The sequence below is a fragment of the Mercenaria mercenaria genome, chromosome 18 (assembly GCF_021730395.1).
Source record: "Mercenaria mercenaria strain notata chromosome 18, MADL_Memer_1, whole genome shotgun sequence".
Taxonomy (NCBI): Eukaryota; Metazoa; Mollusca; class Bivalvia; order Venerida; family Veneridae; genus Mercenaria; species Mercenaria mercenaria.
This window is the reverse complement of record NC_069378.1, coordinates 47,823,779-47,835,928: the sequence shown is the minus strand read 5'-3', so window position 1 is coordinate 47,835,928 and position 12,150 is coordinate 47,823,779. Positions and strand designations below refer to the sequence as shown.

The following is a 12,150-nucleotide window of genomic DNA, read 5'->3' as shown; positions in this document are numbered from 1 at the left end:
TTCTTCATTTTCCTATGTTTCGCTGAAAGGTGTCATTATGGTATACATTTTATTTGAGCCGTGCCATGAGAAAACCAACATAGTGCTTTTGCGACCAGCATGGATACAGACCAGCCTGCGCATCCGAACAGTCTAGTCAGGATCCATGCTGTTCTCTAACAGTTTCTCTAATTGCTATAAGCTTTGAAAGCGAACAGCATGGATCCTGACCAACTGCGTGGATGCAAACGCACTATGTTGGTTTTCTCATGTCGCGGCTCATTTACTTTTTCTCATCAAAATATACGTAGTGATAACACGTATCGGAAGCTGATCAGTTAAAGTCCCCGACTTTGAGCCTAAGCGCACGGAACTCCACTTGGTATGTAGAATTCCTGTATGTTGAGAGGCGTCCATTTACACGGTGTATGATCAATCCTATATTGTTGGTACAAAAGTCGCGTCTTCAACTCACTGGTGTGTGCAAGCACCTAACATTTCCTATTAGAAATGGATAATCATTGCAAGCCGGAAGTCTAGTGATCTTATTTATCATCCCTTTATCTTAGATTTGTCTTTATTTCATAACTTTGATGATTTAAGGAACAAATCGAAGATGTAAAAATGTAATCAACCCAGTATTTTGCCAAATTTTGTATCCGATGTATGAAATAAAATTTGTTTTCAGTTTCATGTCATAGTAGAGGAAGGTGACATGTGTGTTGAAAATGCATTTAAAATACGAATCTTGGTATTTTGGTATTGTTCAGATGTTTAATCATATGGTGTTTAATATTAGAATACTGTTTACACATAAAAATAGCGGAAATAACTTCTCGCAAATGCAAAAATCTTGCAATATTTAGTTATTAGTAAGTCAACTATATTTTTTGCATAAAGGCACTTATATTTGTGTCACAAATATTTCTTCCCAGAGCTTAGGAAACATTATTTTGGGAGGTATTTGTGAGGGGTGTCTGGCTGAAAAAGAAATCCTTCCTTTTTTCTTCGGCATATAGGCCTAATTGTCAAAACATGAGTGTGCCAGTTTTTAATCTTTTTATAAGGTTATAGTGTCGCCCCTATTGAAGGAGCCAGTCAAATTTTGGGCTATGAGATACCTTTTTTCTCTGATTCCTTTACTATAGAAAGATCAGAGAAAATAAAAACCATAGGATCGACCGTGTAGTCATCAGGTGAGTGAGAGGCTGCGTTCTACAAGTTTACCAATGCGACATGACAACAGTGTTAATTGAATCATGGTAAGGTTAATTTATGACCCCCGGGCGTTAAACAAAAATGGAAATTACAGTTCATGCTTGAAAATGTCTGAGGTAGCGTGGATGCGCATTAGTATAGGGTTGGTTGGACTCTATACTCGGAGGTCGCGGGTTCGAATCCCGTAAGCATGATTTGACTGTGATTTTCACAATCCCTTCCTTCAACGCGAGAACTGGTCAGAAATCCAGGAAGCAGTCGTTTAAGGTAGAATATGTGCATACAATTAAATGTAGCAACATATAAATTTATCTACATATACATGACAGAGTTAATGGAAGTTTACCATACGGGCCTCAAATTCTCAACGTCCACTGCTGACAATAACCGTAGTTATTATAACGGTATTTTCGCGTGCAAATGGCTTTGAAAGGCATTTAAGGGAACCCGTTTTCAAAATCTACTTCATTTATGTACGGGCCGGGTCCGTGGTGTAGAATCTAATATTCTCTGAAACCTCTCACTGATGAAGGGTCGTGGGTTCGAGCTCCGGTACTGACCACAATTCTTTATGTAAGAAAGTAGGCACTTCGGTGGTGTAGTGGTAAAGGTAAGATCGCTGACTTTGGTTCCCGTCTCGATACCGATCTTAATCTTTATGCGAGAAAGCAATTTGTTACTGAGAATAAGGGGTCTAGTCCATCCCTAAAACTATGCTCAAAGAAACGTCCCATATATACTCGTATAATGGATTTATGTCGAAAGCGGCGATTAAAAATATAGATATAGTTGCTAAACTTTACATTATCGATAAAGTTTTGATAAATAACGGAGGTGCCTCAGATCAGTGTTATACGTAAAATATTGGTGCTATATATTTTGATGAAATCGTGTTTTTAAGAGTAGAAATTGATTTTAAAAAATTGGTTTATTTTCTTTTACTGTTTCTATGGATAAAAATTAAAAATATTTGTAAAAAACTATGCTCAAAACATCACAAATCTTTAAAAAAAAATGCAATAAACGATTTCCATATGCTGCATTTTTACAGCAGTACTCAAACTGTAACGTTTATTTGGCGAAAACTGCTGAAGCTTTTCATTTTGTTATCGTGCAGGTGGAAGCTTGGAAGTTACTTATGTTCCGTGATAATATCAGTAAAATCAACTTACTAAACCTACTGAAGTCGTATTTTTCCACGTACTTGCCTCCTGCTCCATAGCGTGTTTACATGTTTTGTACGTAAAAGTTCGTTGCTTATACCAAAAAGTGAAGGCACCGCAAGTTTTGTACCAACAATTTAGGATTGATCATACACCGTCATCAGGGTAAATAACGTCATAACAATCGCTTTTTACAATAACACAGTACCACAGGTGCTAGACACAAAATCAAATATTTTACTAACAGGCCTATATATGTATATATATATGTGTGTGTAAAATTTGATTATGTGTCTAGCACTCATATATACATATATAGGCCTATTAAGTAAAATATTTGATTATGTGTCTAGCACATGTGCACAGTACTAATAATAAATTTTAATGTAAAATAATATTAAAATTACATTATAGTCATCAAACTTGAACCCCAATGAATGACGTCATAGACAGCGATTTTACTCTCGTAAGTACCAGTGTCAAATAAATGACGTCATAGGCTCATTAAACCGAACAATCCCTTGTACTATTCTTCAAGTATTGATTATATATCTATTAATTCGATTAACTTTTGGCTGAAATAAACGCCCTTTGATGATGAAAATTTGTTTAAAGCTGTTGATTGTGTTAAACTGTGATCACTGAGCTAGTTTTTAAAAATGCTTTTTGGTGGTAGTATGATTTTCATTTCTATTGTCATAACATTATATGTAATCATTTTCTATAAAATATAAATTATAATTATTTCCAGCAGCTTATCTGGCAACATTTTACTTGAAATGAACAGACTAGATCAAACCAAGTCTACCAATGGCTTGCTTGGCGACGTGCTATGCTTCGAAATGATATTCTTAAAGATTTGAGTGAAACAGCTATTTATTATTTTGTCAAACTTTTAAGAATTACTGAAAATACTTTCTCGAAATTTATAGTACTCTTAAAACAGTATGCTCCTGATGATATCTCAAAATTGCAGCAAATCAATGACGTCATATGATTATTCATTTTATGACTTTAAACCAATTTTGAAAAGTCACAAAAATACACTAAAATGTCTAGAACTTACAAAGTTGCAAAAAAAAAAAAAACAACAACAAAAAAACCGTTTTTGGGGAAGAAAATGACGGCAAAAAAATAACGTCTTTGCTGTACCCTATCGAAAAAGATAGCGTGACGTTTGCATGATATTTAATCACGTTAGATAGTGAAGACTAGATCTCTTTAACACTGTTTTCTTATAAATGATATTTATCCATTTTCTAAAAACACAATAATTATTTACATGAATGTTTCTTACTTTCGAGAAATGAGGTGTGGAACACGTAGTAAAATGAGTAAGATTATAGCTTTTCGTAATTCGATTTTCTTTTAAAATATTGCCGTTATTAACAACATTTGGTCTGAATGTACATACCTAATTTCAAAAGTTACTTATAGTATTTTGACAGAATAGCAAATGGCAGGTTAGATGTTTTGTTCAGTATATTTACCTAATCGTTAGTACGCTTCCAGTTTAATTAAAGGTGCGTGACATGAAAATATTGAACTGGACAGTGGACAGTCATTGACCATTCTCTGGATTGCTACGAAATTTTCTCCAGCGTCTAAAAAAGCAATTTACAGACGATCATAGAACGCTTGCTTCTAGTGTCTTCCATTTTCATTTTTCAAGTTTCCATTGGAGGATCGGAATGTTTGTAAATTTTTGAAAATACATGTAATTACAAAAATACTTCAAAGAGACTTTGCACGCTTTTTGTGTAACTTGCTAAAATACAGCAAAATAATGCAGCAATATTTGCAGCAAAATTTTCTTGGGTTCGAGCCCCACTGGGGTCACGACCATGACTTCTCATATGACACCAATACTGTTTTTTTTCCAGGAAGCAGACTCGAGAGTGGTTGCAATAAGCTTGAAGCTTTCATCACAATCGAGCTAAAACAAATTAGTATAAACTAACTAAAATTTTCTTTGTTTTTTGATTGCTTAGTTTATTTGTTTTGAGAAAGAAAGGAAAGCAATGCAAAAAAAAAAAAAAAAATATCAATGACCTTGTAAACTTGGCGAAAGTTTGTAAACAAGAGTTTGAGATGAGAAGGCTGTGATTTTTCTCCCCATAAGATAACGGTATGACGAAAAAGGGAAGGTAACACGTTTAATACTTGCTTGCATGTATTGTACTCGCTTCTCTCCCTTGTAAACAAATCTTGATTAAAACGATATAAACTAGGGATGGGAACGAATACTGAAATCAATATTCGAATATTCGGTTTGCCATATTCGAATATATTCGAATATTCGGTTTGTTTTAATGGAAGCTTTGAATTCTTATTAAGTGATTAGATATACACAACGTATTCATTTGTTTAAAGCGTGGATCATCGTACGTGATAAGGCCAAAAACTGGGTTTTCTTGGGTAACCCGATCCTACCTAGCAAAACCCGCCGATCCTAGCGTTTTATTTCACTATTCTGTCAGTATAATCATGAACATAATTAACTAATTCAGTGTTTTAGCTTCAAAATGATACAAAAAATCAAAACGATTATAATTTAGACCGTCGCAATTTTATCTAAAAATAGCAGGTCGTCCCATTTAAACACGTGACGCGCTGTTGTATTACCGCCTCCATTTTGAAAATTTTCAATCGGCGTGTAAAAATCGTCGTGTACAAAGCAAGTAAGGCAGACTTAAACCTCTTTCAAGATGAACTTATGCATCAATCATATGTTATTTCTTGATTTTCTTATAAAGTACTTCAAAATTTAATTCGAATACGGCCGATTGCGGACGAAAACCGATTCTGCGGATGGTCGGAAACATTTTACAAAATATTGTGAAAAGATCGGCAATATTTACAAATTCGGTATTGTTTTCGAAAAAAAAAAATCTACAACTTGTTACATAAAACAGGCGCCAAAAAAATTAACAAAAGATATCACATTTACGCCTAATAGACTGTTAATCCGTAGCGATGACCCCAGGTAATTATGCATTGCAATTTTCTTGTTAATTGGAGATCTTTTGACATGCATCTGACACATTGACGCCTGTTGCAAACTGTTAATCTGTAACGATGGCCCCTGCCAATTATGCATTGCTATTTTCTTGTTAATTGGACATATTTTGATACTCGATAAACAAACATGACATGGTTTTATTCTGTAGAATTAGCATGCTCATATTACCCCAAATCAATGATACTTATTTTGAAAAAAAAACAAAACAATAATTTACGAATATTCGAATTTGATTTTCATATTCGAATATTCGACCGATTTTCGAATATTCGAATATTCGTTCCCATCCCTAATATAAACGTATTGTTTCCAATATTGCAATTTTATCGTCCTCCTCGTCGTCACAAATAATGTTGCACATGGAATTATTTAAAATAGATTTTAGTAACAATTTCGCAGTTTCAAAAGCATTACCCTCCATTTTCTTATCATCACTGTATGCACTGTATGGAATATGTCTAGAATGGCGAAAAAAGGAACACTGCAAGCTTTTTGAGCTAAAACAGAAAGCAGTACTAAATTCCAAGATGCACCAAATCACATTTTTTTCTTCATCGGACCGACTGGCTGCATGTACACAGACCGTTCCACAGGTATGTCAATTCCAAAAAAAACTTTTGAAACAATAGCGTTCGGTACTAACATCTAAATCAGTATGTTGTCAATTACCATTTTTGTCAGAGATACAAAAATGTTTGAACGCATAAAATAAATGTTGTAAGTACCATTTTCGAGACCAAAACACTGTTGAATCATGCTATTCATCACTAAAATTTTGTAAAGTTTAGAAACTAATTTCTAAGTATTTCAAGTAAAATTGAAATTTATAAAAGTTAAGTTTAAATCAATAACTGAAGATATTCTAAAGGTGTGTCCGCACAAAATGACCACTTTTGCCTAAGCAAGTAATTACAAGCAGGTATATCTCTTATTTTACTTCTACATTTTGTTTCACATATGCATTTACGAAACGCAAGAAAAATACCAAGACAGGTAAAACATGAAAAGAAGCATCTACAAACATGAACTTCAGCATACAACATCACGTGACCAGCGACTACTTTTTTTTACATGATTTTTGCGGGAGTCTGTTTTTAGATCATGCATATTCATTATATTAATCTCTGTTCTGCAGTATCAAATATTCAGTACACGGGTTAATATTCTACACGAATGCTTGCTGTTAATAACTCGAATTTCACAATAGATAGACTAAAATAAGCAATACCACACGTGACATTGGCATAACCGTTATGAATATGCAAGAGTCCAAGATGGCGGCGCCCTGTTGTTAATCGGATTCCTTTGACAGTACTATTGTATCAATTACCTGCTCCGTCAGGTGTAAAATGTCAACCATAAGTGATATGTATCTTGATAAGGAACAATAACAAGCGTTGCTAAATTCTATAGTTTTTTTTTACATAACAATGATTATCTGAGAACTACTTAAGTTAGTCTGCCAGCACACTATCGATGAATTCTTCCATTGCATAAATGTTACGTATGAATATTTTTCAGAATTTTTTCCGTATCAGTTTTGACCTAGTGTATCCTTTTCTTATTCATTACGAACAATCTCGACAGTAACACCTGCAACAGGGTCTCAAAGGCAAGCTAAAGTTGAAAATTAATTGTCAGCAACATATTCACGGCTTACATTGGCATGGCTTATTCCATAACAGCTAAATAATACTGTAAATAAAGAAGAGGAATTGTGACAGCTAGACACTCAACACACATAAAGCTGTCTAATGTGAGACAGTTTATGTATAATATTGCACCTAAATGCTGGCATCGGCATGTTTTAGGCGTGTTCTTGTGCAAACCACGACATTGATGATCTGTAAAATTTAATTATTTGTTGCAGAATGAATTGAGCCGCACCCTGAGAAAACCAACATAGTGCGTTTGCGACCAGCATGGATCCAGACCAGCCTGCGCATCCAGGATCCATGCTATTCGCTTTCAAAGCCTATTGCAGTTGGAGGAGAAACCGTTAGTGAACAGCATGGATCCATGCTGGTCGCAAAACGCACTATGTTGGTTTTCTCAGGGCGCGGCTCAATTGATCAGAATAGGTCAAAATAGGTATCAAAGTAGGGTTTCTACACTACACCTGTAATATATTGCACAACCCATTGTCATACTAAATGTATTGACTTTTTTTCATGCTAAATGTGACTAAATAACTAAATGAAGATGGTTTCTACAGGTAATTTTTCTATTTCTACAGCGGGTTCCTATAAAGCTCTCTTTCGTCAGTGTTCATGATCGATAAATATGTAATTGCTCTGTCTCTTACCCTTATAAGGATAAAAAAACCAACATGATCTATGATATTAATGGGAAACATATGAGACAAAAAACGGATACTTAATACATTTATGAAGATGAATCAATTTTTTTTTCCACATTTCCGTTAGCCTGCTGGCGGCAAGTGATTCTGCCTTGCGATCAGTGTAGATCATGATCAGCCTGCACATCCGTGCAGTCTGATCATGATCTGCATTGTTCGCCATTCAGTCAGTATCTTTTTGGTAAGCACCCCTTTTAAAAGTTTATGGTACTGTCCAGATTGAAAGATGTACAAGTTCATTATTGAAATTTAGCAGGTTAAGGGTTAAAGTACTGACCGGTCTATTTATTTTTTTCACGTAACGCACTTCCATTCCGTTACGTTATAACGTGTACAACACCATATAAATTGTAGAAAATTTATCACGTTAATGACGCAGTTTGTCTCAGTATGTAAGTGCTAGCAAGCTGATCCATGTGGTGTAACATCAAACTCTAATACTAGAAAGGCGTCAGGAAGATCATGCACTCGATACTCCTTGTCTGGTCAACAGTGTTGCAACTAGAGCACGTTAAGTCGCCACTGAAAAAATAATCAGAATAAGTCAGAGCAAAGCAGGAAAATTTACATATATTTATTAATACAATAACTAAATGAACGAACTCTTGGGTTATGCACAGTTTTTATAAAGTCAATGTTAACAAAAGAAAATAGGCGTGACTAAAAAAATATGTAACTTTTTAGCAGTGCCGTTCAATTATATGTTTTTTTTTTAAATTTGCACCTTTTTCAAGCCTTTATACCATACGTAGAACATGTTACCTGGCTTATCTGAGCCAGTGAATATCATAGCGTCCTGGCTAGGAACCAGGCGTAACGAAAGAAGCACATATCTTAAGGTCGCTATATGCCTAGTGTTTGTGAAATGGCATGGCAACTTTGATAAACTTAATAGTCTTTCTTTGAAAAATAAATTATTTGCAGGAGAAAATAATTTTTATTTTATTTACATGTTCGAGAAAACGATGGCTAAGCATACCGTAACGAGTCTTTTGTCACAAAACTTTATACATGGTACTATATTGTGCAAGCTTCTTGGCGCTTATTTGTTTTTGTGCAAAATGTAAGCGTCTGAAAGTACAGTGAACAACGTTCTGCATGCAGCAGTTATGAATAATATTAAGTAATGTCTATTGAAATAGAATAATTTACTCATAGAATAATCAGTTCATTCTAAACTATTCAATATGACATCCTTCAAATACAATTAGTCATCGATCACCAGAGGAACAAAGCTGTTAACATTATGATATCTATCACCTATGTAAATGGTCAAGTTACTGGTATCATTAGCATCATATATATATATATATATATATATATATATATATATATATATATATATATATATATATATATATATATATATATATATATAACTTAATTGCATGCATTAAAAACAACACAAAGGCGCCAGAGTGATGTCAGTCTTGTGTTACAAATACAGTAAACCACGATACACACCTGTGTCGTATATAGTGTATAATTACCTTCATTATTTTTGAACCACACCCTTATTTGTGAAAGGACATTTTCGATCTGGTGTTATACAACAACTCGAGTTGGTTTGATACTGCCGTAGGTAGTGTATGCGCATGCGTAAGCTATATTGCAACGGTGAGAGTAGCACGGTAACACTAACACCGTCATTGCGAGTATATATTTCATTCAGATTGTAATTACATCGCCTGTATTTTCCCAAATACGTTTCGATACAAATGGGTTCTTCAAAAAAAAAAAAAAAAAAAAAAAAAAAAAAAACAAAAAAAAAACTACAAAAACAGCAACAGAAAACAATAATAAAAAAGCAACAATGAGATGAACGGAAAAAAATATATGATTGTATGTCGTGCAGAGAAAATCTTGTTTGAATCTGAAAGAAGTGTCTTGAACTATTTTAAGATATATATTACGTTCGGTGGGGCGACGTTCGGCGGGGACGACGTTCAGCGGGGCGACAATTGGCGGGGAGACGTTTGAGGGGCGGCATTCAGCGGGGCGACGTTTGGCGGGGCGGGGCGACATTTGTCAGGGCTCCATATCGACGTTAAAGGGGGGTGACATTCGGCGGGGTGACGTTCGACGGTGCGTCATAACGACGTTTGTCGTTCTGTCGCTCCGACAGAACGAAATAACGAAATGTCACAAATCAGCCACAACAAATTGTCGATGTGATAAAAGTGTACATATCTTTGGTTCAGTTGATACGGAAAGCTAATCGAAAACGCCCTGTTCTCTTACTTCTATAAATTAAATGATTCATTCGCGACCATACGACAGTGGAAAACAAATAGTGTGTGTGTTAATATATACCGTTTTTTTTTTTTTTTTTTTTTTTTTTTTTTTTTTTTTTTTTTTTTTTTTAAATTACTGAATCCATCTGTCGTTGTATGACCATGTTTAATGACACATCATACAACTTTTGCAAAGTGACTTGTAACAAAAATTCGCATGATGAATGTTGGATTGCTTATTACATATGGCGAACAGTTCCGTTCATTTTGATTATAATTGGTACATGTGGTAATTTATTGAACTTTGTAGTACTTTTGAGAAAGCGAATGCGAACCTACTCAACCAGTGTATATCTTTTGTTCTTGGCCGGGTCTGACCTCGTTGTTTTGTGGACAGGTGCCGTGCCTGATACGTATGAAAACATTAAAGGTATACGCTTATCGAACACGACAACATTTATGTGTAAAACGGTCAGTTTTTTGACAATGACTTCAGGTGGTTTTTCTGTATGGTTGCTTGTTTTGTTAACATTTGAAAGGGTTATTCTTATTAAACCACACATATCTGACACAGTAAAGATGACTCCGAGGTTTGCCGCAATTGCTTCAACGACGGCGCTTATTGTGATGATAATATTTACAAGCCATTTACTATTTGGGTTTCGTCTGGTTGAAGTGGACATGTCTGTTGAATCAAACTCAACGGAATCTGTAAAATCCTACGCATGTGTTGTTTCTTCCAGCGAATATGACATGTTCTACTCCAACACGTGGGCACTTCTAGTCCTTCTTTTCCTAAATGTTATTCCAATATTTATTATTATATTCGGAAACATTATCATCGCTGTGACACTTTTGCAACAAAAGTTTAGATTAAGACGCGTGCATTCCGAAACCAGCGGCGCCCACACTCGACATATTCCGAGAAGAAAATCGCCAACGAGGATATTGTTTGTGATTAGTGGTGTATTTCTGGTGACCACCTTGCCGTACAGTGTATACATGGTAGTGCAAAGCGGTCTGGAGAAATTAGATGACCATTCGTTTGCTAAACATCAACTGATCAATGCTGTAGTTATCATGATGGTTTACAGTAACTTCACGTTTAATTTTTTCCTGTATTTTGTCAGTGGAACTTTATTCAAACAGGAATGGAAACAACTTGTGATGGAACTTAGTCATAAGTTTAGTGGATTTGCACAAAGGGCGAGAATTCAAAGAGAAGTTATAAATATTCAGCATATAACTTAGTTATATTACCAACCAGAACAATATGATGCAATTATTTAATAACAACTGAAGTAATAGATTGAAATTCAGCTTCTATCTACCCGATATGAATTAACAAAGGATCATAATGCCTTTATTTATAATGTGACTACCACTTTTTTATCACGAACATGAAATATATTTATTTCTTGTTAAATCCTATTTCAGTAACTGTTTTCTCTAATATTTGTCAAAGGTTTGAATATTGTTTAACACAGTATACAATTTTATTGAACTCATAGCTTTTTATTACCTCCCTTTACAGCTCAAACTGTAAAAGTTCACAGTATTTCAGGTAGTGTTTCTAAATATTTCATCATGCATATCGAGTTTATGAACAGCTGTATCATCAAAACGCTAAAAAAAAGGTCAAAGGTCATACAATGGCGCACAGTCATGAATTTGAAAAGTGCTTATAAAATAGAAATAAAACCTGAAAATGCTGGATTAATGTGAAAGTTTTTATATACATTCTTGGATATTGGTAATAGTATTAGTATATTTGAAAGAAACTGATCAAGTTTACTTTGAGAAGGAAATGTCAAAACTATGGACACTTATGCATGATGAAAAAATCAAAACTGGAAATAGACTTACTTCAGTGGAAGAAAGGGTCGAAAGTGCTGATTTTAATTTAGGCATTATAACATCAAAAGTACAAGAATTAGAAGTAAAAAATAAACAATTGAATGACGAGCTAGTCTACGTCCAATCTCAATCCATGAGAAATAATCTAGTGTTTGGAAACATTGAAGAGGCCCATACGGGGGTTACGGAAAATGCCGAATCGGTTGTCCGTGACTTCCTAGTCAACAAAATGAAAATTGCTAGTGACTTAGTGGCGGATATGAAATTTGAGAGAGTACTTTGAATGGGCGAGAAACGATCTGGAAAATGTCGGCCTAT

The 12,150-nt window shown here is 34.7% G+C and overlaps 1 protein-coding gene across 1 annotated transcript; it reads left to right on the top strand.

Annotated features, from left to right (window-relative positions):
- The first annotated feature begins 10,554 nt into the window (after window positions 1-10,554).
- Window positions 10,555-11,226, top strand: LOC123538184 (substance-K receptor-like). The gene has a single exon (XM_045322150.2). The coding sequence runs from the start codon at window positions 10,555-10,557 to the stop codon at window positions 11,224-11,226; it is 672 nt and encodes a 223-aa protein (XP_045178085.2).
- Window positions 11,227-12,150: the final 924 nt, after the last annotated feature.

Bases quoted from the DNA above. Each gene is read 5' to 3' on its own strand.
- LOC123538184 (XM_045322150.2), top strand. From the start codon at position 10,555: ATGACTCCGAGGTTTGCCGCAATTGCTTCAACGACGGCGCTTATTGTG.